This window comes from Acromyrmex echinatior, chromosome 2 (assembly GCF_024713525.1).
Source record: "Acromyrmex echinatior isolate Ae372 chromosome 2, ASM2471352v2, whole genome shotgun sequence".
Classification (NCBI taxonomy): Eukaryota; Metazoa; Arthropoda; class Insecta; order Hymenoptera; family Formicidae; genus Acromyrmex; species Acromyrmex echinatior.
In genome coordinates, this window is record NC_141853.1 from 20,448,212 (window position 1) to 20,475,254 (window position 27,043).

Sequence of the window (27,043 nt, forward strand, 5' to 3'; positions counted from 1 at the left end):
TAAAAGATAAACCGTTTATTGCAGCAAAAATTTTCATTACAGAGAAAATAAGGTCGCACCTCGTTCAAATACGTTCGGGAGACGTTACCTCATCTCTTCTCTCTTTTTTTTCTTTGTACATTACAGCTACAATATAATTCGATGAGATGCTAATTAAAGAACCCTATACAAAGTAGTCGAGAACACACAAAAAACGATTTCCGGCTTTCGTTTAAGGGCGATGCATTTATATATATTTTGTTTTTAAATATACATAAATATAATCTGCTATAATTATAAACGTTTCAAGAACTGTCAAAAGGGCCCATAAAGGCCTGGGAAGAAAGAGGATGAGAAGTGGTTGAGGAATAAGAAGGAGGGAAAGAGGGAAAAAGCGTAGCATACTAACTTTCTTTACGTACGTGAAACCTAAATGTCTAAAGCATTTCAAAGAGGATGGTAATTGTAATCATATAATGTATGTTAAAGTTGATGTTACTTTTTTAATAGCTTAAACGTACTAATATCAATCGTAATAATTACAAGCATCGTGTTACGTCCTTATATAGTCAGCCAAGTACGATCATCGCTGATAAACTTTTTTTTCCTCTTTCTCGCTCTTTTTTTTCTCTCAATCTCTCTCTTTCTCTCGCCTCTCCTATAAATCATTTATGTTTCCGCACGCATTCCTCTGCCTCATTCTCCCAGGCATCTCTATTTTTCACATACGCATTCCTTCAATCACTCTCTTCCTCTTTCTCTTCCTCTCGGTCATTCTATCGCTCTCGCTAGGCAAGATTATTCCGATATTGCGATACACGTTAGAAAAATATGCTATGCCTAAAATAGGATGAAGGCCTGAAGGCAACCATTCCGTCGATATTACTGATAATCGGTGTCTGTGTATGTAATATGTATATGTATGTGTACGTGTAAATGTAAATGTGTGTACGTGTTAACGTGGTGTGCGTTTTTTTTCTATACACGATTCTGATTTCTCTCATCAGCGTTCTTAAAAAGGTGCGCCAAAAAGGAAAAAAGAACAGATTCATCGACAACAATAATATCTTGATACAAGATAAAATATATGTATATATATATATATATATATATATATATATATGTGTATGTATATATATGTATATATTGTCTATGTGAAATCGGCGCATATAAGTCGTCCCGTAAAGATCGCGGAGAAATCGTGCCCAAATTATCCATTGATGATTATACCGAAAGTATAGTCTTTTTAGATTGCCTTAATTTCTAGGTATCGTTAAGTCGCAAAAATTTTCTGGAAACTTTCAGCTGTGACGCTGACGTGTCCGAGGAGAAAATCGTTCGCGGCTGGAGTACTTTCGGCGACGACACGTGAAATATATTTGGTAACTTAATACGGGATAACTAATGCAGAGCATTCGCTTACTCGAAACTGAAGAAAGAAAAACACATAAAAAACTTGATAAACCTTACGATTACATATTTAACAGAACGCTTCATATATTTATCGAAAATAAGATATTTGATGTACATTTTTCGATGCGACGCAAAAACAATTTTTTTTAGGCGGATAATATTTATACAAGTCCACTAATTACAAAACAAAAAATAAAAGCACGGCAGCACAATTTAGATTAAGCGCTTTGTCCCAAAATAACACAAAGAAAAAAAATAGAAGAAAACATTGCTATTTTGTTTTACGTGAAATTGCAAAGTCGCACAGTGTGTTTTTTTTTTAAATATTCTTTTCGTTAAAGATCCAAACTCAACTCACTCATGAAGCTCTCAAGGAATTGACCTATACGTGAGGCGTAGTTTGCGCAGTTTTATCGTCTTCACTCATCTTGTTTTACAGGAATATGATAAAGCTGGATAGCTATAGCACCTTTTCGTGTATGCTATAACTTTACAAACATGTATAAGTATTTACGGGCGAAAAATGAAAAGTAAAATTCGGCACGAATTTTAAGCGCGGAGAAGAAAAATAGAAGTATGTACGTGAATTATAAAATTTATCAGTGTAATATCCTTCGCGCACGATTTTAGTATACGTTCACACTTTACAAACTTTAATAGTTCTCTTCTTTCGTCGTTCATATAATGCCCGGCCTCTCTAGACATTTTATTAATCATTTATTCTTACATTATGCGCTGCTGTGCAGCACCGGAATACCTCGCGCAGCTACCCTACAAAACTCGTAAAACAAGCAAAAATAAAGAAAACGAGTATAAACTAATCGACTTCAACCATTAACAATTCATTTATGTTCTAAGAGAAATCGAAGAAATACGTTAAAGAGGGGTTTAATTTACAAATCCCAGATTGGCGGCCGTAAATAATTATTTGCAATATAGGTTGAAACATATTTAATGAGTAATAATTGCTGGTTATATTCACGTGAAATTGGACATAAACACACAGTACTACTTATACTTCATTGCATTATTTATGAATCAATAGACTAATATACTTAATAATTATTAGACTAATTATTAACCTAAGATTGTGATCACCCATCAACGTCAGCCATTACCTAAGCAACATTCCCTATTTTTTACTTTTTGATATATATAAACGAAACAGTAATGTATAAAATTTCTCAAACAAACCAAAACTCCTAAGAAGACGTCCTGGACCGACTGACCGCACCAAGAGTTCTGCCTTTATGTAAAACGAGCTTCATATTTTCGCAGAATTTTCCATTTAAGTAAATTAATAAACATAATATAGAATAATCATAAACCGTAATAATCATGAAGATAATAATAGGTAATAATAGTAGTAAACTGGCAGCAGTTAGTAACCAGGTATATTCTCAATTAAAATTCTCTCGCTAGATGACAATCTGAAACTTACATGGCACTGGCATCCAATTACGAATCAATCACTCACGCGCACACATTCTAATTTGCAATCTTTCGTTTATTTGTTTTGTCTGATATTCGTTTCTTTTCTTCATTTTTCTACCTTACCTCGACATTCAGCTACAAAACAATTTTACTGTCGCTCTTGCGCGCTCACTCATTCATTCTCTCGCTCGCTCACGATCTTACACGCTCGCTCGTTTCACCCCTCGACGTGCGAATCAGCTGCCAGATAATTTATCTCGTTTTCTGCGTGTTTTTTTTTTATATTCTGTTTGTTTATATAGTTATAATAACCATTTTCCCAACGACTACACACTAAATAGTTCAAATTTTTTGCACTTTTTCACCAACAACAACTGGATTGTTGCGCCGAATTTCTTGAGCGCCCATTTCTTTATAATCGAATTTGCAATCGTGCTTGTCACTGTATCGATGCACGGCGCAGAATAGTCCTCCACAACGGCACTCAAATCCTGCAAATTTATTATTGTCAAAACAACTCCACGCAACATCACTAACTAATCACATTGCATCGCACTTACCAGTCAAACCAACTTTTTTACGACATACAGCACAACGATTTTTCTTCTTCTTAGATTCTTTATCAGTCTCTTTGCCATCAAAGGAGTCATCTACATCGCCACTACTCGCCGATGAACCTTCAGCTACTGCACTGCTTACACCTACTTCACTTTCCGGATCTTCTCTGTTTACCTGTTTGACAGAAGTAACACATACCATATAAAAATAATGAAAATAATTATTTATTGTTATAGTTATTTTTTAAAAGTTTCCTTTATATTCTTGATATCTCTTATGGTATCCTATTTTAAATTTAATGGAAAGAATTGCATGTTATTATGTTACAGAAACATATAAATCCTTATATTAATTAATAATTGATTAGGTATAAATTTGTCTACATCATTTAGAAAAGTAATAAATATAACAAATAAAACAGATTGTTCAATAAATTTTCATCATAATCATTATCAGAATTTAAATGTTTCAATTAGGTATATTGTATCACTACCTCTTAAAAATACAGATAATCTATTTTTATAGATAATATAATTATATAATTTTTCTCTTATCTACAGTCCATGAATTTCTATAAGATAAACTTTCATTAAAACAATGCGAAAGAAGCTATGATATATGCTGCAGTTTAATGTCTCGAACAATTTCTTATATTCTTTCCTTTGGCTGTTTTGAAAGTTTTATTATGTTTTACAGACTAAAAACAATTTGATGTATACGACCTTGTGGGTTCAGGACTGCTTATAAGCGCTATTTTCTGCAAATTAATGGAAAGAACAAAGGCGTTACGTTTGTGCAGAGCAGCTATGAAAAAGAGATGGTAATACTCACTTCTTTGGGACTGGGTAGATCCGACGTTGACTGAGGTATAGTAGGAATGGTAGGTTGGGCCGTCGTTCCTGTAGCTGCTGGGCTACCAAAACTGCTTTGCAACGTGCCAGCGTTGCTGGAGACAGTCTGTGAGGTTGGTACGGTGGCAGCTGACACTGGTGGCTGCTGCTTCTTTTTTAGATTTTCCTTATAGCAAAGGGAACAAAGGCCATCAGTAGCTGGCGAGCCATAAAATCCACAGCCACTGCGACACAGAGCTTGCATAGGATTAGACTCTCGTTCCATAACTCTCGTCTTTTATTAGTGTACACTCTTCGTAAATCAAGGAAACTTCTGTTTATATCCTAGTTGCGATCACTGCCTTGAGAAACAGTGGAAAGTTGCAGTCAGCTTGGTGTAGGATAACTAGGTGTAGTCCTTTGCTGCGGCTCTCTTCCCAATTGCTCCTCTACAACCGTGTGTCACCATGTACTCACCTGTTTAAAAGTAAATCATGCAGTTAAGCAAAGAATAAAATAAAATGCCAATCAAGATTTTATATTACAAAGTTTTAAACTACAAAACTTATGCATAGATAATATAAACTTGTTACGCATAAAAGCGTAATTAAAATATATGCAAATATAACAACATTATCATCTCATAAATTTAATTTTTATATTTAAATGTCTGAAATAATTATTTTTTATACATGTACATCAAATGATTATTTTTTATACAAGTACATCAACAATAGTATGTATTGAGAGAATGTAAAGTACGTTAAAAATTAAAACGCATCATAAACAAGAATGACAAAGCCAAATCACAATCGAAGATCACAAAGAGTACCGCACTTCGTAAATATTAAACTTGTGTTACAACAATTAATTCACAAAATATATTACATTATCTCGATCTTTTTTATGACAAAGAAATAAACGCGAAGACAACACAATTAAAAGGAACAATACCAAAATCACAGGTATAAAAGCTACAAAAGAGGAAATCCGAGACGATGACGTTTTTAAATTAAATGATAAGGATGATGAGCGTTTAAGAGAAGAAAAGCAGATAAATTTTCGAAAATTTCAGGTAACACAATGTGTACTTAACAAGAAAATGGGACTTCTCACAATTTCTCCTGCTTCCTGCGTCATGCAAGGTCAGAACATAAATATCTTCAATGAGGCATGCCCTTGGGATCTGTGGACACGCCGAGGCACTCCGAATAATAACCGAAATTTCAACAAAAGGAGACAACAATGTGGGAGAAAAAGGAGATCCGATGCTCCGACTGCGAGGCTAAAACGTGAGCGCGACAGAGAGCGAGAAGGCGAGAGAGCTCTGGTGGGAGCGAGCGAGAGGGCGAGAGGAAGAGGGGAAGCACAATTCCTAGGAATTTTTACTACGTCATCTTGGCGATCTGATATTTCGTTTTCCTTCCCTTTTGTTCCGCAGCTTTTGATAAGGCAGCTTAGGCAGCCAGGGGCTCTCGGGCAGCCTGCAGCCCGAGAGAGAGATCGTCAACGAAGACGATGGGACGGGAAGGCGTGAATCGTGATCGCGCGCAGCGTTACGATATTACTCACTTTCCAACACGCAGTCGTGTCGCAACCGATGCACAACATGGAGTAGGAATTTGTGCGAGGCATTTAAGTGGCGGCAGCCGTATCCTCTTATCGCGATCCGCGGACACCCCGCTCACAATAGGACTGTCGGGAGAGAACCGCCTGTCTCTTTCCCACGTCACGATGGCTCTCTCTCTCTTCCTCGTTTTATAATCCTCCCGCGGCGCACTTCGCGCAGCACGCGAAATCACCAACGAAACGGGGCAGCCTTCGCCTCGCGTTCCCGTGTTTCCCGTGCGTGGTGGTGGTGCGTGGTGGTGGTGGTGGTGGTGGCGGCGGTGGCGGTGGCGACGACGGAGGCGGCGATGGACGAGCCGTGGTGGAATCCGCGCTGTGAACGTGGCCGTGTTTGCTCGCGCGCGCGGATCGTCCAGACTTCCCCAACGCTCGATATTACCTCCAATCCGCGCTAGCCCACAAGGACGGAGGCGAAATAACGATAACGACGGGCGAATGTTTTCATGATGGCGATCGGCCGACCGAGAGACAACCCAGACGGCGCGCTGTGTGCACTGCAGCGTGTTGGACTTTTGGGCGGACGCGTAAGCGACGGCGGCGGACGCGGTGAACGGCAACGGCGGTTGTCTTGCCACAACCGCTTACCGTTTACCGCTTACCGCACTCCGCAGCGGCGGCGGCGGCGGCGCATCCAGCGCCGATCGTGGATACACGGAACTTCAACCGCTCGCCGTCGCCAGCACAGCTACATGCTCGGCTGGTATACACGGGTATACACTCTGAGCTGCCCCGAGCTGCCCCGAGCTGCCCCGAGCTGCCCCCCGGAGACCACCGTGTGCGCTTTCTCCCGCTCTCGCAGACTCCTTCACTCTTTCGACGAGAGAATTTCTTCGGCGAAAATTTCATCGTCGATCATCGCTTCCCACGATTTCGTATGCGGCGCGCAACCGAGAGCGCCGGTGATTTCGGAACGTTCTCCGGCGAGAGCGATTGGCTCCAATTGAATTCAATTGGATGCTGCGAATCGTAAAAAAAAGCGGGACAAGTCCACTTTTTGACACACTCTCGATACGGTTCTCAGCTTCTCGGCCGCGCGAGCTATTTGGAGATTATTCTATGTAAAGATGAATTTTGTGCTTTTATAGCGAAGATATTTTATAAGAGAATATATATCACTGGTATATCACGTTATGAATACGTGGCCTAAAAATGCGAGGATCTGTGTCACTTTTTTTAAATCAACGAAAGATTAACGAAATGCAATTCAAAATATAAATTTAATTTTTTTATATACAGACAAACAGTTAAATTTCTTCAGATGACAGCTTTCTGTCTTCAACGAGATTAAGACATTAAATTAGCTGGGTCATCGATCTACTGTATTATTAGCTTTGTTCTCTAATTGAAAAGGAAATGAGAATATACTTAAATGTGACACAAATTCTCTCATTATGATCAGATTCAGATTTTAATTAGATGTGGAGACATGGTATTTAAAGAGCTCAATGTGTTTATCCTTCTAGAACAGTTCATGAAAAATTAAAACTGTGAATTTATAGCGATTAGAAGCATAACACTTTTTTCTACAAATTAATTTTGCAAAATTCAAACACATACAATGCCGTGTATCTATATATATTTTTCATATATTTTTAATGAAGAGTGCCCTAAAGAGTCTGACCTCAATTCTAGAAATGACTAAACTGATGATTAATTGGAATCTAGCTTTTAAATTCATATATGGATTTTTAAATTACGAAATATTACATTTATATCCCTATATTATATCAGTTCAAAATTTTTATTATTGAAACATATAATATTAAAGATAATATTAGAATAATAAACGTGACGCTCAACTATTTGTAAATAGAACTAAGGGTTCGCTGCAACAAGGTATTAACCTACATTTTGCAAAAACGAAAAAGATAAACTCTAAAGTTAAATGATGGAAAAAATATATTTATTTTCTGTTTATATTACAAAACCGTTTAGCCCTGTTGCTTTTAGTTAACAAAAAATGAAGGAAGATTTGCGAAAAGGGCGCGATCAGACTATAAGATTTAATCTCATTAAAATTCAACTGCTTAAAGCGGTTCTCGAATAAAGAGTATCTTTATTTGAATCAAATGGTACCTCTTCCCTATCGGTTATAAGGGGTCGCACGAGGTTAAGAATTGGGTCAACCGTCTCGATCGGGAAAAAGTTATTAGAACGAACATATAGAACCGTACCGAAATAGTAGTTGAAAGGATATGCATGTATGTTCGAATGTCTGACGAGTTTTCTATCGATATCGAATAACCGAGTGAATTATAAGTACGCCGAATTGAAATGCATAATTCGCCACGCCTAGTATCTTTAGAAGATAAAATAAAGGGTAACTTAATCCGAGAGAAAAAAGAAAACCTTGCTTTCGTAGAATTCCACCATTTAAGCATTCAATTTTCTGATTATATATACACTGAGAAAAATGTTTGGTTGGATTAATTGGAATTCTGATTGAAAATGGACAAATCAGAATTTTTTGGTTAAATCTATTAAAATTCTAGTGAGAACTGAAATTCTGATATTATTAGAATTTTTTGGTTCGTCCATTTTTAACTAGACATTTTTCTCAGTGTATATTTCGCAAAGTATTTATGTAATGATAAAAATATACAGATTTTCAAATAGAAAATTTTCAAATTTCTCAAGATGAATATATAATGATGCGTTAAAGAATTTATATCGAGATGATGAGCTTTCGAAATTGTAAAATTATTTCACAGATCATCGCGATTTAAAACGTGCGAAAAGCGCAAAATATTTTCTGAGTAACATTAGCATTAATTGCATCAGATATTAAGCAATTAAAGCAAATTTTTTATTAGGTTCTGATAAGCTTTAAGCAGCATAAAATTTAGCTATCGTGATCATACGTAATCGCGTGCTCACTTAATCAGAATATTGAAAGACTTGACTTATGACCGTGGTTTCTCATAAATAAAATACTTCAACGAAGAATTGTCAAAGTTCACTATTCCTCAATATAGACAATGCGCGTAATATAAAATACATATACGTGTACAAATCAGGAGAATATAATTTTTAAACTCTCCGTCGAAACACAAAAAATTCAATTTTAACAAGTGACAAACAAAAACACATCGTGACAAGACGTGTCCTCACCTTTAATTGCACGAGAGAAATATCTCTCCCGAGCAATTTTATCATGTTAACCTCGCGAAAAGAAATCGTCACACGAAATCGCGCGTGAGGGGACAGAGAGTTGAAATTTGTAAAAGGGAGGGTCTGCGGGATCGGAGCAGCTGCAGAAACGCCGCGGTGCGGTGGTCAGCGGACGGCACTGAAGTGAGGCGATAATGCGAGGAAAGCGAATGAATAAGAAAGGGGCGACGGAGAAGGGAGGGAAGGGGAAGGGAGAGGGCACACGCGCGCTCGCGACGCCGACGCCCCGATGCGGAGCTTTCTAGTACTAGCAGACCCGCCGATCAAACCTTCCCGTAAGGTGTTTCCAATGCACGCTCCTACGCTATGCGCGACGGAGAAGACCGGGACAGGTGGCACGACAACGAGTTTTAATGCGGCGATTACTCGACGTTTAATTGCAGTCTCGCCCGTCGTAAGTCCCTCGCGCTCGCGTAATTCTGCGGCGCCGCCACGGAAACGATATCTCCTACGCCAAACATCGCCGAGCAAACTCCGATCGCCAAACACGCGCTTCTCGAATGACTTGCTCGCCTCCGAGCGAGGATGTTACTATGTTAGCTGTGACAAAGCACTCCGCTTTCAGCCTCTCTCTCTCTCTCTCTCTCTCTCTCTCTCTCTCTCTCTCTCATCGATAGAATTTTACTCGAATCGAATCACTCTGAAACGTAATTTTTAATTAACGACATAATTATTGTTAAGTGAATTTTAATACACGACAAAGATTTCTATTTGTTTTACTTATTAATGAGAAAAATTTTATAATATTGTTAATATATGTGCATTCTCGAACCTCTTAGATTCGAAAGTTTCAAATAGCTTGGGTATAATTATCATAGAAACTGAAATCCGAATCGAATCTTATCTGGACCTTCTTTTCGAAAAAATATCGCGTTCAAAAATACGTTACATATATTACAGATTTTTGTGCATGATTCAGATTAAAAAATATAAGTGAGGATCGATTTTTTTATCTTGGAACGAAAATGGATAAAAATATGTAAATTTATTCTAGCGATCAATAAAATCATAAATATTCCAATATATTCGTTCACTTTCACCTCGTTCCAAGATACATAATCAACCGCCTGATTCAATCAAAAGTTGCAAGGTGACTTCTTAGTTCTTAACAGCATCTTAATGACGAACATTAATAAGACACTAATAAGACATTATTAAAATGTCACCTTGTTACTTGGGATTCGTATTTCAATAATTCAGTCGCTTTCCTCGGATAAAATTCAAACGATATTTCGAAAGAAAGATTATTAACGGAAAGAATTGACAAGCGTTACAATACGAAAAAAAACCGCTTAAAACGCAAAAAAGATCGTAAATATTATATAGAGGATATTTGCTTCGTTTACTCGAAATTATCGTGCAACGCTTTGTACTCGCAAGTAGACGCGAGTAAACATCGACAGTTTTGCACAATCCATCGAAAAGTAATTCTCCCTCCACTTTCGACCCGCGAGCCAACTTAATCGGGCTTTCACCCCACTTTTGCGCTCTTCGTCGAACCCGACCGACAACACGGACGCGACATGTGAAATTTTGACAGCTGCAATACCACGTCGATGTGACGTCAAATGGGTAGAACGACACCGCGTAAGTGAAGAGAGAAAATTAAATGACATTTAATTAATAATTGGTCCAGCATTTTCTGCAATGTTCTCTCCTTTATTCTTACTCATTCTAATATATTTTTTTGTTATTTACTTCGTGTCCAATTCACAATCGAGAGTTATATTTTAGAAACATTTCTAGAAGTTAATTCTTCTCAGATTTCTCTACAATTTGAAACATTTGTATGGAAAATATACTTCACGTGTTTCGAACGATCCACTCAAATTTATGTGCTTATTTAATACAAGATGAACATATTAGAAGATAACACAGATATGTATTAACAATATTATTTAAAAATTAAACGTAAAAAATAATATTGACACAGTTTATAAACAAACCGTGGAAACATTTTTTTCAGTAAAACTAATATTTATAATATGTTAAATCAACATTTTATTCATTCATCTTTGAATTTACGTTTAAAAATTATATTATTTTTTTGTTATTTTGTTCATTTCATGAAATATTACTTTGACATTAAGAAATGCTGACAATTAATTTAACAAAAACTATTTAAATAATATGTTCAACAACAAATTTTAGTAAGGACTTGAGTGGATCATTTCCAACACAAATATAAAATGTTTTTTAGTGTGAAAATCTGCTCGCGTTGCTTCACTTTTTACATTCAGAATCTTTATTTTCCCTCTTTTCAACGTCCAAATATATATTAATCTCTTTAGAAGTACAAAAATTTTTAAGAATTTCAAACAACGTGAAAAAATCTATAGTTTTTCTTAGATTTCCTAGACAAAGTTAGAAACCTTCGTAATCATTTTATTCGCGCGATAATTCTTGAGATTTACGAGACAATAGCTTTAACATTATTCTTAGCGACGTCACAACTACGTCGTCATCGGTTATAAGTATCGAGCTGACAAGTTCCTTCGTCACAATGAGGAGGCAATGCCACAGCAAGGCCGAGACGAACAAAAGTGAGCGGCGCAGAAAGACAAATTAAATCTTTTCTCTTCTTTCTTACTACTTCCTGAAATTATATCTATCTATATACGTACACAGGAGATTGTAAATGTCTTTAACACGTACATAAATTTGCAAGTATATTCGGGGCGTGTGCATCCTGTCTATTATTTATTCGTCATGACTGTTGGTATTCGAGAAATGGCAACGCTCAAAATAGTTGAAAGTAATATTTCGTAGTCTGACATATCCATTTGTTTTTACGTAACAATAATATATAATGTATAATAATGAATTCTTCGGTCATCACTCTGGGTGTGATATATCCAGTTTTCTGTTTTCAATGATTTTTGCATTGTTTATAATTTCTTTATTATCTAATAAAAATATATACATTTGTACATTTTATAATATTATATTTTTTTATAATATTATATATACATTTTTAATACCGTTATGTATTATTCTTTAACGTCTGACGTTTCGATTAAAAAAATTCTTCACAATGTATTCGTTTTTATGAAAGTTACAAGCAATTGAGTTAAGTTGAATTGGCCATATCCAAATTTAAACAAGAATAAGCACATGCCCCAAATATGCGCAAAACTTCATTTATTAGGTATTTATAACTCCATTTTCTTTTTATGACTCTTTTTGTTCAATTCGTTGTATTCGATAAAATATGAAACAGCTCTAATAATAATAATGAAACTTAATCCAATTATTAGCAAATTTATCTCAAACATCTAATATTTTCATTGAAGTTAAATTACGAAACCAAGTTACGATATTAAAAAAAAAAAATAAAAATCATATCACTATGTTCATAGAAAAGTGATACATCTCAAAATTAGCAATTTTTAATACCGTTATAGTCAGTAGAGTATTAAAAAAAATTTTTTTAATTATTTTAATTAGGAATGTTTTAATTAGGATGACTAATATAATATGCATATATTAATCTTCTTTCTCTATTTTATCTTCTTTCTCATGTTATACTTTTAATTATATTCTTTAAAACTGTATTAAAATTGTATTCTTAAAAATATTATATAAGTTTTCAAAATTCAGGCTACAATCCACCCCAATATAGAATTATGTAAATTTTATTCTCAAAGTTATGATACTTTTCTGTATAAGCAATATGTTGACAAATATGTCGCTCCTTCACAAGAATATATTTAGGATCGATCTCTCCTTTTACCATCTCAAAAATGTTAATTTTTTACTTGTGTCATTCTATCTCTATCAACATAGCACGAAAAGGATAATTTTGCTCCAGTACCTCAAAATTTAATTATAATTCAATAATTTATTAAAATAATTATATAAGAAGACGCTTAAACTAGTTGTTAAAATATTAAAATTTTTTTGCAGCTTGCTCACTATATACTTGAGATTTCCTAATTATTTTGATTAGTTCAACAAAATAATTATTTTGAAATCTATATCTAATTTTAGAGTAAAATCGTTCTTTCCGTGAGCGATATGTAATTTTCACTGTTATCAATTAAACTTATACGTATATAGATATAAAAAAGTGAGTTACTTACATCATTATTATTATTATTCATATATTTTTTCTTTGCAGAATAATAAATAATGAGTAATATAAAAATCAAGATAAAGCATGCAATTTTTTTTCGTTTTTTTCCACAAAAATAACTTTAGTAAGTTGTTAATTTTGAAAAGAGAGCAACTCGATGTCAATAATATAATTACCCACATTTGGCTGACTTCGTTATGGAATGAATCGCTAATCTCAATCGTCTTTTACAATGTGCCTGCGCATTTGACTCATGCGACATGGATAACAATGTGGAGATGACGCATTCACGATTTCCCGATTACTTATCTACGGACGGTTTTTGTTTACGAATCGACCAACGACCAAATATGTATTTATAGTGAATTTTATCTCCTGTGACGCGTAAAAATATTCTCATGTTAGTTCAAAAGGATCAAATGATCCTCATCATTTGACGGCAAAAGGATTTCTTATCGTCACGTTATTATCATGACTGAGCTATGACTGAGCTATGACGTATCTTTGCCATAAATTGTAAACAACGTGCGCTAGTTTAAAAAAAATGTTCACGCCAGGAAAAAGTGAGACAGAGAAAAAATACAGAGAAAGAGAGAGAGAGAGAGAGAGAGAGAGTGGGACAAAGGAAGGGGAATCGTATGCATGAAGTGAGAGTCATGGTAAAGTTCACATGACGCGATGACTCGATCGCCACGCTTCTTCATTCATGCTGGTCATGCTAGAATGTCTTCTTCTCCCCCTCCCTCTCCCTCCACCGGATGTGTAACTCTTTACCTTTCGAAATTCGATCGCGTTATTTTTTTTCAAGTTTCTACCCTATTCCCCGATGTTTATCAAAGGTGCAACGCGTGCGCGACCTTAACGTCGATTTTAATAAATTGAAATAAAAAGAGGATGACGTCAAGCAACGGAGGACGAGAGCTCGTATCGATCGAATCCACGTATAACGAATCAAGTGAGATCCTTCGTACGGATGTGAGGACGAAGTGGGCGACAATGATAAAGAAAATTAGGACGGTACGATGAAGGATAGCATTTAAATTCCTGCCAAAAGAAAGAGGGCAAGTTGGAATTATCCGAAAAACGTAGCTACATCAAGTTCAATGAATAGATGGAAAAATGTATTAACATTTTTCTTCAGTATCTATATTTTTTTTCAGTATATACATGCACTTAATTAGATCAGGATTATAAGTTTCAAGACAAAAAATATGTTCCTTTGATATCAATTAACTTTTAAGTAGATGGGGTGCCACAGCATTCCCGGTATAATTTTCTTTAAAACCTTGTTCGGGAAAAAGAGAAGAAAAAGTATTGTCCCAGATACTTAGAAGTTTTAAAGTTCATTATGTTTTCATTTCTCTGTTTTATAAAGATATAACTAATATATTACTAACTTATAACTATAATATACTAATAAACTTAACTATAACATAATATATTAGTAAAAAAATGCAATTATAAAATTAAAAAATTTGTTAAGCATTCTGAGTACTTCACCTATCAACTTGCACATATTAAAACAATTTTATACCTGGTTCCACCAAAATGAGATTAACTTTAATCTCAGTTTAACTATTAATGTTTACTTGTTTCTAATTTTAAGAATTCTAAGAAATTATAAAAAGATAAACAGCAATAGTTAAACTGAGATTAAAGTTAATCTCATATTGCAGGTGGAATCTTGAAGGTTAACAACTATATGTTCCGCATATCGAAAAAAATAGCGCAGCTGCGTCAGTCGCGAAAGATTTGCCGCTATGTGATTCGAGAGCTTTGTTTACTCGAAGGAGTAAACGACCTTTCCCGCAATGGCCGCTAACGTTGCACGATTGCGTTCGACCTTCGCAAAGTCGTTTAGTCGAGCTCGTACGGGCTCAGGCGCCACCGCCTTTATCATACAGGAATATCTCAGATTTCGGAAGAGCTTGGCCAAGTTACAACCTTGGAGATGGCTCCGCCTTCCTTTTCGGCGGGTCAGCTGATAATAAATATGCGCGAAATTTAACAAAAATTTAACCTACTTTTGTGACATAATTTCAATATAAATTTCAAAGTGACAATTTAAGAACGAGATTCTATCTTTGCATAAAACGTAGCTATCATTTTGCGTTTGCAACAATGAAAGATAGATTAATTGAAATTATACATAAATTTCCTTGAGTCTCCCTTGAATCTCAATCTAATTATTTTAAATAAACTTTGCATTTCTTTTAAAAAAGTAAAAAGTTCAAGTAATATTTATCAAAAAATGTCAGAAATATCCCATTAAAGAAGATAAGATTAGTGCTCGATAAAAAGCTCTCTGAAAATAGGAAGAAACAGCATGTAATTATATTATTGTACAAATTTGCAAAATTTTTCTCTCTCTCTCTCTCTCTCTCTCTCGTTTTTTATAAAAAGGTACAGAAGATTTATGCACTTTTAAATTCATTCTCTGAGAATTGACGTGTTCCTTCTTGCCATGTAAGAACTAAATTTAGAACGGAAGCAGGTAACGATCACAAACAAAATGTTGCTCTCGAGTTTAGACACTAATATTGCCGCGGTATCATTTTTAACTCTACACCGTGCAGAGATTGCATCCATTCAATAATAGACGGCGAAGAAAACAGGATCGACTAGTCTTCAAATCTGTGCAATTACACAATGGAACGCTGTGCGCGTGCACCTGCTATTTATGTTCCAACTAGACAGAAACTAGCATTACTTCTTATTCGATATCGGGTGCTCCCGATCGTTCAGAAAATGTGAACGATAAATTTACCTTAGAAAGCGTCAACGCGCAAAATGAGTTTTCCGAACTAATTTCTCTCGCAAAACCCATCGAGGATTCGTCGATCAAAGTCAAAGAGACGGCTCCCGTATGTAACAACGATGCAATTCGAGCGCAACGAGATCATGGATACAGATACGAAAAAGCATCGACACTTTATCCAGATCGGCTTTCTCTGCTACTAGAATGACTTTTTTTTTTCTTATTGCAATGCATTAATGCGTATCGGTAAACGTTTTAGTTATCATACCGAAACGAAAGGCGAAGAACTTCAGGCTCCTTTTCATCGAGCCCAATTCGCAACAGTATACGGCTCAACGAAAAGACGTGTCTAATATGTATAGTAGATAATAAAAAAACGCACGCCAGTTTCTGTCGCAATCATCAGACTGTTGACAATTGACTGCACGAATTATATTAACAGCAATTTCAATTGAAATCGAAGCATTTTTCTATTGCAACTCTATAGTAGTAATAAAGCTGGATAGCTATATTCTCAGGTCTGTTCGCATTGCTTACATTTTTTTGCATTTAAAATCTTCAATTTTTTTTCTATAATAAAATTAGATATAATAATAAATAAATCTTAAGCTGTAAGAAATTGATCAATTATTCTCACATTCGATTGTAATTGGTCAATTTTTTACAGTTTAAGGTTCGATTCTATCAATTAACTTTAACTTCGATTCAATTTACTCTATCTTTTTAAATTCTAAAAATTAGAAAAAGATAAGTAAGATAAGTAAGTTAATCAAAATTAAAATTGATATATTAATAGATCCGGGCTGAAGGTTTACTACTCCATTACAGACATTGCGTTAAGTAACAATTTGGGGAGATTCAAACAACGCGAACAAACCTCTTGAGAATCAAGATTTGCACGAATGCTAGCTTCGCGACGAACTCAAATGACAAACAATCACGAAATGCTAACATTTGGATGGAAGTAAGGTTAGCATACCTGAATTATAAGAGTACATATGTATACTTTAAAAAAAATAAGTCAAGGGCGGAAGGAGAGGATATAATTTTTTTATGTATTAAATATAGATATTTAATAAAATTTCTAAAATATAACACAATTGATACGACAATTTTTATTAATATAATTTCATAAATATAAAATTTTAATTAATGACCGAAATTTATGATTTCAAAAAGACTACATGTACTATTCTTAGGTCAGGTGATTTTTATTGATTAACTGTAATTAGGTTTAACTTGATGATAATATAAAAATTGTATTTTTTAATCTATGGTTAATCACTAAACTGACTTGTAGTAAATAATTTTTAAAGTTATCACTACAAAACCTTTAGTTTATTCATTAATCATAGCTAGAAAATAACAATTTTTACATTATCAAGTCAAGTAAGATTAAGTTAAACCACAAGATAACTGGATCTTAAAAGAATACGGCTAGTAATCTAATTTTAGACGCGCACAAAATGTTGCGGTACGCCCGGTACGCATAAATTCATACATCACCTTATTTACGTCAATACAACGATTCGTATTATACCTCGAGAATTTCGACATTTGTTCGGGGATCGACGCTAGATTTATTTCTATCGCTATAATAGATCCCGCGCACGACGGAACGGAGTATCGCGTGCACGTGTGCGCGCGCATTTTTCGCGCATTCACGCCGATGCGATCGGGAGATGATGATTCATATTCGTTTCGTGGCTCGAACGCGGGCGCCATAGCATCGTGCTTGCGTTACAAGCAAGGACGCACTAGGCTGTCGGACGATATGGGCGAAAAAATTTCTAATAGCCAGCAGAATATTTAGAAATCCACCCGGAAACCATCGGTAGCAGGAACTAAGGCGACGCTAGAGAGCATGAGCTGGAGTTGTTAATAATCATGGATGCTTAAAAAGATTAACATCGTTAGAAAGTATTAATATTGGGAGATATAATATATGTATATATGTATAAAACAATAGAACATGTATCGACAAAAGTATATTACGAGAGAGATGTTATATTATTGTATAAATAATTATTTCATTGTAAAGTATTATAATGTAGATATGATTACAATCTCGATATTCTAATAGAACAAGTAAGAAAAATATTACAATATTATAAAATAAACAATTATATTTTATTAAAAAGTATAATATAGATATGAATAATTATTATATTTTCGATATTTATACAATTTACTCTTTCATTTAAATCTCGACGTAAAAAAAATCAATTGTTTTTGTTCATCCTTTAGTCGTAAGCTTTACTTAATAAATCTAAAACGTCGTTTCTAATTAAATCTCTGATACAACTTTATTATCGTTAATTTTTACAATTATATTTTTTTATAAAAATATGTATCATAATATATGAATTATTATTATATTTTCGATATTTATACAGTTTAGTCTTTAATTTACTCTTTAAATTTCGATGTAGTAAAAAATCATTCTTCAATCATAGGCTTTAACTTAAAAAAATCCATTACTAATTAAATTAAAATGTAGGAAAGACTCGTTGCTAATTAAGTCCCTGATACCGTTTGGTTATCGTTAATTTTTAACGGTATTCGTCGTGGCCAGTCGATAAGCCATCCCCATTGCTTAAGTGAATAAGAGCGACGATGCATTTTTTTTTTGAATGGTCATCCCCGTGCGTCTCTACCTGCTCGCCTGTTCTCGAGCAGGCATCGAACTTCACGACGACCTCGCCGCAGCTTTCACGTACACGCACGCGCGTGAGCACGGAGAGTACATTGTCCCAGAGAAAGAGAGAAAGAGGAAGAGAGAGGGAGAAAGAGAATGAAAGAGAGAAGACACACACACACACACACACACACACACACACACACACACACACACACACACACACACACACACACACACAAAGCCTCTAAGTCCATCGCGCGTGTAGACGGAGCGCATTGTGCGCGCACGCGTCTGCCGCGTGTGCGTGTGCATGTGCGTGTGCGTGTAACGTAAAGAAACGTAAAAATAAAATATTAAATCGCAGGTATAATTACTAGTCTACGCGAAAAATGGAAAAGAAAGGATGGAGATTGATCACGCAGTAGAATTTCTTATTTCGAAATTTAAGTGCGAAATGTAGACTTGGAAGTCTTTGGCTTTTGACTTTTCTGAATGAATGGCGTGCGAGGCAAACGGAGCGTGGCGAACGCTCACAATGCTTCGAGCCTCATTATCTGTTTCAAAATTATGGACTTTTGTTTCGTCTAACTCTTGTTTTTTTTATCTGAAAGGGGCTTTAAGGACTGCTGTGTAAGTTAAAGATATACATTGTTAGAAATATAAATATGAGCTTCCTTTACATGTAAATGAAGCTCGTGATTATGAACGAAATTAAAAATAATGAATGATTTAACTGAAAATTAAGTTACAGTAGTTACTTAAATGAACGTGTACATTAAATTTATGAAATTTAACGTATTTTTAATAAAATTTTATGAATTTTCATGAAAAATACATTATATTTTATGTACTTCTACACAAATATACTTTTTAGTTATAAATATATTAAATTTAATGTAATGTCATGAAATTAAATTGTGTAACTTAACAGTTAATGAAATTTAAGAATATTTCTAATTCCATGTAGGGTAACTCCGGTATATATGCCACACCTATTAAAAACTTAATTTATTAAATATTATTTACTATGTTTATAGTAAATGAATTATATCAGTAAAAACTTTGTACTATGAAAAAAATATTAGAAATTCGAAATATTTATTTTTCATATTAAAAAATCAACTTTTTGAAATCCTTGCATTTTTGCTGTATATCCCATAAGAATAAGATATATGGCTACTCATAGGGAGAGGGGGTATATACGGCTCATGAAAAATTTATAAATAATCCATATAAATAAGACGTATAATGACACAATAACTTATAAAATGTATTTATAATTTTATTAAGGAATAAGAATGTAAATATGTATATGAAATAATAATAAATAATAATTACAATCTTCCTACATATATTACAAGTGTTATGACATGAGTGTCATGATTTCATATAATGCGTTTATTGCATTTAGTGCAATGAATTCAATTTGCGCACTTTGTATGCTTTGGCATAAATCCCGCTCGTTAAAAATGCTGTATATCAAAATCTCACCAAACAAGTGAGATATACAAGACAACAAACTAAACAAAGAATATGAAAGCAAAGCACTTATATTTTGCTACATGCTTTACTATTTCACTACACGTATGTATCACGAAATAATCACTAAGTTTTTTATACGTCCTATAGTAATCATTTTATGTAGATTATAATTTAGGATATTGTTACTTATTACAGTGACAAATCGATTCAACTCATAATAATTTCATTAATATTAACAGTAAGAAGCTGAAATTATAACACAATGCTAATATAACATAAAGGTATGTAACAGAGTTGCACGAAAATTATCTCCTATTTTTTCTGATTTTTGTGGCATAAATCTCAGCGCAGTGTATTTGTCGGAGTTACCCTAATTAAATAGATAAGTATTTGATGACAACACAAAGTTAATTATAAAGATATACAAAATTTGAAGTCTCATTTCTTTTCTCACAGGAAGTTTTTATAGGTTTAGTTAGCAATTATGAGCTACTGCTAAGCATCAGGCAATAGTTCACTTCGGATATTGTGTTCTATAATACAACACACTTTACAGTAGAAATATAGGTCACAAGGACAGCCGGTTTTAATTGACAATTGTTTACCGTGTACATTTCACTTTGAAGCCAATTGGTTTCTTATAATTCCATTATTAATGATCTTTTTAATAACGTGTTTAAGTTACTTTAATTTGCTCCATCTATCTTTTTTCAAATATCTTCTATTTTTTTAGGGACAGATGACAAATAACTTAATTAAGCTTAAGTAATCATTCAATCGACTATTGGTTATTTCGCTTATTTGGACAGATGCCGTCAGTTCTGCAATAATTCCATAATGTTCTGCATATATTACAGCATGTTTGTATCAATCAAGGCTAGCAATTGGGAGAATTAGGCATTCCGAGCGCAGAAATTTGTGCCGATTCCCGACATTACTTCTCTTTACATATAATTTTAATTAGGAACTATAATAAAAAAAATAAACAAATTAAGAAAAAACATTCAATATCAGTTATAAGTGAGAGAAAAGTCAATATATATTTTAACATTAATTTAGCATTATTTTAATGTTAATTGTTTGTTACAAAATCAATAGTCTTAATATCTTGTGTAAATATGGATTATATATTAAAATACTTCTTAAATTCTTTCAAGTGGCATCTCATTCTAAAAAGTAAAAATTGATTCAGTTTTGAAAAAGAATGACTCAATTTTCGATCTTTAAGGGGATTGCATTTTTCAGAATGAAATTCACTCTGAACGTTTGAGAGAGTAATTTTTAGTATCATAAAATCATCTCTAATAATCATTAAAAATGTAGCATTAGAGGATCATCGAAAAGTTCACTTCCTTTCATTATCATTCTTTACAATTTAATGACAACTACATTAGACTTTGTGTAATTTCGCTTTTCTGTTACAGAAAGACTCAAGAATTTGTACAAAGGAGAGAGCATATAGAACAAGCAAGGAAGAAAAAAAGGAAGAGATGTATTAAAAGTTCTCGCGCTACTTCTTAGTCAATAGACAGTTTACTTATAATAATATGTAAAACAATTAAACAATTAAACAATTAAAATATAATGAAATAAAAAGATTACTAACAATATCTTATGCTATTACACATAATTATTGTTAATTTTATGTTACTAAATGTTTTCAAAATAACAAAATAAAAGTTGTAAGGTGCTCATTTGATGTATACGCATCATCCATTTGATATATTCTTTTTTCATTGAAGAATATAAATTTTTTGTAAACTATACAGTCAGTTTAAATGAAACTTTACGAGAACAAAGTGTTTACTTTACGAAAACAAAGTGTAAACTTAAGTGTTTACTTTATAATTATAATAATTTTTAAATTGCTATCTTATAAACACAAGTGTCTCAATTTAAAAGAGAATAAGGTTATACTTTCAACTTGTAATATAAAATTCTATAAATTTAAAATTAAATATCTTCAAAATGATACGGTAAAAGTTAAGTGAAATTTTTTTCTAGATATCATTGATATTATTAACTTTTGTATTACATGTATATTATAGACTTGTCTTATATTTCATCAAACGCGAGAATCTCCTTAAAGATATATTTAATTACTAATACCGAGCAAATGTTTTGAAAGAATATAACAAAACAAGATGAAATAGCAAATTTAGAGCACACCAACTGCAATTGTTACTCGTAAATATAAACAGTATGATCAAACGTCAGTATATAAGTACTTTCATTTATAGATAACATCAAGAAACATAATAATATAATATTAAATGTTCGAACGTTATGTATTTTAAACGGAAGATCCTTTATTTAGTATTAATGAGATTATAATGGCAAACTATATTACATTTTTTTAATTATCTCGATTAAAAATTAATTAAAAATTAAAAAGTGCAATTTATATTTAATGCTAAATTCTTCGAGAGTGATAAATAATTATAATATTTTTTTCTGTAATTATAAATGGATTATATGTATATATTTTAACAGAAATTATAAAAAAGTAAAACTTAAGATTTCATTACCGATACAATTAATATAAAAAACATGAAAAAGCCTACAAAATTATGTAATGTATAATTTAATATATAATATACAAAATATGATATAAGAAAATAGACGATAGAGAATTTTAAACATGATATGCGGCAGAGATATGCAAATATGCAAGAACAGAAAATAATATTTTTATTTGGTAGTCATATATTAAGACGCATGTAATGAAACAAGGTAAGATGTAATAGATAAACTTAGATCATAGAATATATCGATCTACATTCATAGATACAAATAGAATGTGCGAAGGGCGGGGAAGAGACGGAATTCATTATCGCTCCGTTACAATAGTTATGAAAAAATGCAAGATACAGAAAGAGTTACGCGATTAACGTTAACGGCGATATTAAACTGCGGACGTGTCTGAAAGCAGGAACCTGAGAAAAGGAAAAGCATCTATTAAACTCGTCCGGCGTGCCTTCTAATCGAGTGTATCAAAAATAAGCGGCTCGCGCAGGACGTTTTAACATCATGGGAGATCCTAGGAAATTTCACGTTTTACGATGGATTTGATTTAGCGGAAACTACGCGGGAAATCCTCATCCGCTTCAGTCTTTATCTTTAACTTCTGACATCTTAGCTTGATTGGAGACTGAATTTCTATTAAAAAAAAAATATTTCAATATAATTAAAAAAAAACTTGTTATCTAACTCTATTCCTGAAGCTTAATGCATCGACGTTGTCTCTAATTTTCAGTGTTAGATAACTCCGCAATGATTTGCACTCTCTTGCCATGAGGCCATAACCATTACTTTGAATTAGTTCTCTAGTATTTGTATAATGGATATACAATAGTTCTAGAAATTAGCCTTTATACTGGAAATAAAACTAAAGTATCTGTTTCAACTTCAATTGAAAAAAAAAAAAAAAAAAACATTTTGGAAATTTTATAATTCGAAAGTATTAATATAAAATAAATAAGATGCTATTTTTTTTGCATTCTTTAACACGAAATATCACATTTATTCTTTCATATATACATACATATATAAATATACATATATGTATTCGTAATAAATATATATCTGGCGATTAATACTTAAATTTTTAAGCCTTCTTGATTTTCACGTCTACTATAATAATGCCCATTTATAACAACATGGATTAACTTTAATCTTGGTTTTAACTTACTTTTTATCTTCTTCCTTTTTTAATTCTAAGAATTAAAAAAAGGTAAATTAAATCGAGATTAAAGTTAATCTACATTGATAGAAATGGACTTTAAAAAAAATTAAAAATTTCACGTTGCTACAGGTTGAGTATGAATCAGTCTTTCTGGAAATCTTTTATTTCAGAAAATTCCAGGCTTAGAAGAAAGAGAGAAAAAGGGTAGAAAAAGAGAAAGAGAGATGAGTCATTTATGAAACGTTCTAAGATAAATCTCCTCAATATTAGATAAAAAGTATATGCATAGATAGAGCATGCACAGATAGAGCTTCTGATAGAAAATATAAGATCAAATTAGTAGACCAAATATAAACAAGTATAATAAAAAATAGACACGGAAAGAACAGTTTTGCTGAAAATTTAGGTAGATGCAGACCTATATTTTATATTTTATATTTGCTACTAATTTGGTCTTATATTTTCTATCAGAAGCTCTATCTGTGCATGTACTTTTTATCTAATATTGAGGAGACTTGTCTCAGAACTTTTCCTAAATGACTCATCTCTTTTTCTCTTTCTTCCCTCCTATTTCTCTCTTTCTTATAAACCTGGAATTTTCTGAAATAAAAGATTCCCAGAAAGAAAATAATTTTATTAAACTATCAAAATAATTACATTGTATTGAATGCTCAAGCACGATGACAATGCTTTAGAAAGTTTCGACATTCTAACAACCAGCTTGAATGTTCAATATAATTACTTTAATGGTCCAACAAAATTATTCTTTCCGTGCATGTTTAATTCCTATTTCTATCAATATAAATTAACTTTAATCTCGATTCAATTTACTTTTCATCTTTTTCTAATCTTTAAAACTAGAAAAAAATAAAGAGTAAGTTGAATCGAATTTAAAGTTAATCTACATTGACATTGATGAAAATTTCTAATTCTTAGAAAAAGAAGAGTTAGCTGAACCAAGATTAAAATTAAACTAAATTGATAGAAACGAGTATGAGAGAGTAAAATAAAAACCATATAAGTGAGAGAGAGAGAGAGAGAAGAAAGGGAAGTACGGAGACAGAGCAAACGCGCGCGTAATGACGTGGGCTGAGAACGGCTGGCGTCAAAGCCAAGCAGGTCGAATCAGGTAAAGCGCGTAAGCGAGAGAGGAAGTACCGCGGTGTAGATACGAGAAATTATTCTTGATAAGGCGTGCGCTGCACGCTGGGAAACATGCAGCGAGAGAGTTCCGTTCGACCACCGAGGGCAACCAGTCTGAGTGCTCTCGGCCGGAGCGGCCGCGATTCCACGATTCCGAGACTCTCGCCCGAGTCAGAAAGATTGTAAACAACGACGAGGACCCACGCGGCGAGGAGAGGGGGAGGGGAAGTGGGAGGGGGAGGGAATGCTCGAAGGGCCACCTGAAGGGAAGTGCGTCGGCGAAAGAGAGCGAGAAAGGAGAGGTGGGAGAGGCAAGGAGAAATGGCGTAAGCGCGTAAACGTACGGCATGCGTCACGAACCCGTTACAGAACGGGGACTTTTTTTTTTCTTTTTTTTTTCTCTTTTTTTCTTTTCGGCGAGTAAAAAAATGCATCCGCGTCTGAACGTTAATTGATCGAAAATTGATCGTGGCCTATACAGCTCAGAAGTTTTCAGCAACTCCAGCAATATTTGCAATACTGCAATAATGCTGGAATAATCAGAGAATCAATTGTGTATCTTGAAACGAGATGAAAATTACAAAAATCAAATTTATGTATATAGATTCAGAATATTTATAATTTCATTGAGTAACACCTACTAAATTTACTCTTTTGTAATCTTCATTTCGTTTCAAGATACACAATCGATCCCCCGTGCTGTATAGGGATAAAGATATCTACTCAAACGAAACTCTAGGCACTCTAGGTATCAATGGCATTCCTATCTTGCGTGGCATTAGAAGAATAGATAAGAATTATGAGCTAGCTAGGTAAATTAGAAGCGACGCAGAAAATTCGTTCTTTCGGAAAACGTTTTCTAAGCGGAAAATTAAACGGATAGCACTTGTGACGTCTAGCGTACGCATTATTCGAATCGGAGTGGAACGGAGCGCCGCCGTCGTGCAAGACCGACAGTGAAAAAGAGAGGCGATGTCGAGAAAGGAAGAGGGGAGGGGAGGAGAGAGAGAGAGAAACACGTACATAAAAAGAGAGCATAGAGCAGGGGGGAGGGAGAAAGAGAGAGAGGAGAGGTTAAGAAAGAGAGGTCTCGAGCCACACACGCGCATGCAAAGAGCACAACGGTGCGGTGGCGGACGCCCGCAGGGGCCATGGCTTCCATCCTTGAATACGCACTTAGCGGCAAATTGCGTCGTTCCTTTGTCCGTCTCTCCGCTCGCATTTTCACGCGACGAGCGGCCACTTAACACGTCGCGTCGGACGGAGTCCTACGCGTCCGTCGCTGCTGTCGTTCCGCGACGCGGCGCGGCGTGACGCGGCGGCGGTGGCGGCTGCGGCTGCGGCCGTTCCCGGGGCTTCGTCGTCTCGATCGGAGATAATTGCGCGCACGTAACTCGCGGCGAGGGGCCACGCGAGCAGGGAAAACGAGCTCCGCACGAGAATACGTGCAACGCGAGGTATAGAGGAGCGAGTAGCGATGAGGATGGTCCGAGGGGGGTTAGAAGAGGGGGAGGGGAGGGGAAGGGAGAGGTAAGGATGAGGAGAAATAGTCATCCGTCTCTCACGGCTATCCCCGACCGAAAATAGTCCGCGGTGAGTTCGGGGTAGTGGCTGTGTGCCGCGGGGGGTAGAGAGCGCGCATGAGATTGCGACACTTACCGAAGGCTGTTGCGGTGCAGCAGGGCGCAATATGTCAGCTGACTTGACGCGCGACCGATCCCAATTCTGCGTCACTATTCCACATAATTCTCAGCGGAACATTCGGTCACTCGCGCTCGCAAATGAATCCCGCCTCTTCGCGGAATCGCTTGCCTGCCTTGCGTTTCACACTGTTTCACAATACGCGCGCGGATATGAGAGGAGGTAGAGGAAGATAGAGATAGAGCGAAATTGAAGAGGAATTAAACGGAACGCAGGGGGAAGAGGGCGATAGGAATTACGAAAGGGATGATTTACCGACGACGATTACTAGCGATAATGACGACGGCACGAACGGTCCTTTCCGAAGAAGAACTCTTCTTCACACCCAACTCTCTTCGAGTCTCGTCTATTATCAGTCTACTCGAAGAAAGAGACCACCAAAGCTTTGAACACGAGAACGAATACTGCTGATGTGACTGACGTAAAGTTAGATCTCTTTTGCTCTCTCCCCTCCACACTCCGTCCGAGCGTGCCGTATGCAGCCGAATGATCACGAATTTACCCGAGAAAGGATCGCGAATCACGTGACTCATAGATGGGCAAC

General features: G+C 34.8%; 1 protein-coding gene and 1 long non-coding RNA gene across 6 annotated transcripts; one reads left to right on the plus strand and one right to left on the minus strand.

Annotated features, from left to right (window-relative positions):
- On the minus strand, positions 1-26,943 carry drn (zinc finger AN1-type doctor no). 5 transcript variants are annotated; one of them, XM_011052024.2, is made up of 4 exons: positions 26,458-26,943; positions 4,216-4,691; positions 3,387-3,558; positions 1-3,317 (listed from the first exon to the last, which is right to left on the minus strand). In XM_011052024.2, exons 2-4 carry the CDS (start codon positions 4,498-4,500, stop codon positions 3,169-3,171), a joined length of 606 nt encoding a protein of 201 aa, XP_011050326.1. In that variant the 5' UTR covers positions 4,501-4,691; positions 26,458-26,943; the 3' UTR covers positions 1-3,168. The 5 variants fall into 5 exon arrangements, with proteins under 5 accessions (XP_011050326.1, XP_011050328.1, XP_011050332.1 ...); XM_011052026.2 differs by lacking the exon at positions 26,458-26,943 and adding an exon at positions 25,975-26,423; XM_011052030.2 differs by lacking the exon at positions 26,458-26,943 and adding an exon at positions 8,955-9,131.
- Positions 6,535-22,287, plus strand: LOC147910621 (uncharacterized). The gene is made up of 2 exons (XR_015544066.1): positions 6,535-6,901; positions 21,395-22,287. It is a non-coding gene; the product is annotated as an uncharacterized LOC147910621 (long non-coding RNA).
- Positions 26,944-27,043: the final 100 nt, after the last annotated feature.

Bases quoted from the DNA above. Each gene is read 5' to 3' on its own strand.
- drn (XM_011052024.2), bottom strand. From the start codon at position 4,500: ATGGAACGAGAGTCTAATCCTATGCAAGCTCTGTGTCGCAGTGGCTGT. The intron at 3,559-4,215 runs GTGAGTATTACC...TCTGTCAAACAG, and splicing joins ATCTACCCAGTCCCAAAGAA to GTAAACAGAGAAGATCCGGA. The intron at 3,318-3,386 runs GTAAGTGCGATG...ATAAATTTGCAG, and splicing joins TAAAAAAGTTGGTTTGACTG to GATTTGAGTGCCGTTGTGGA.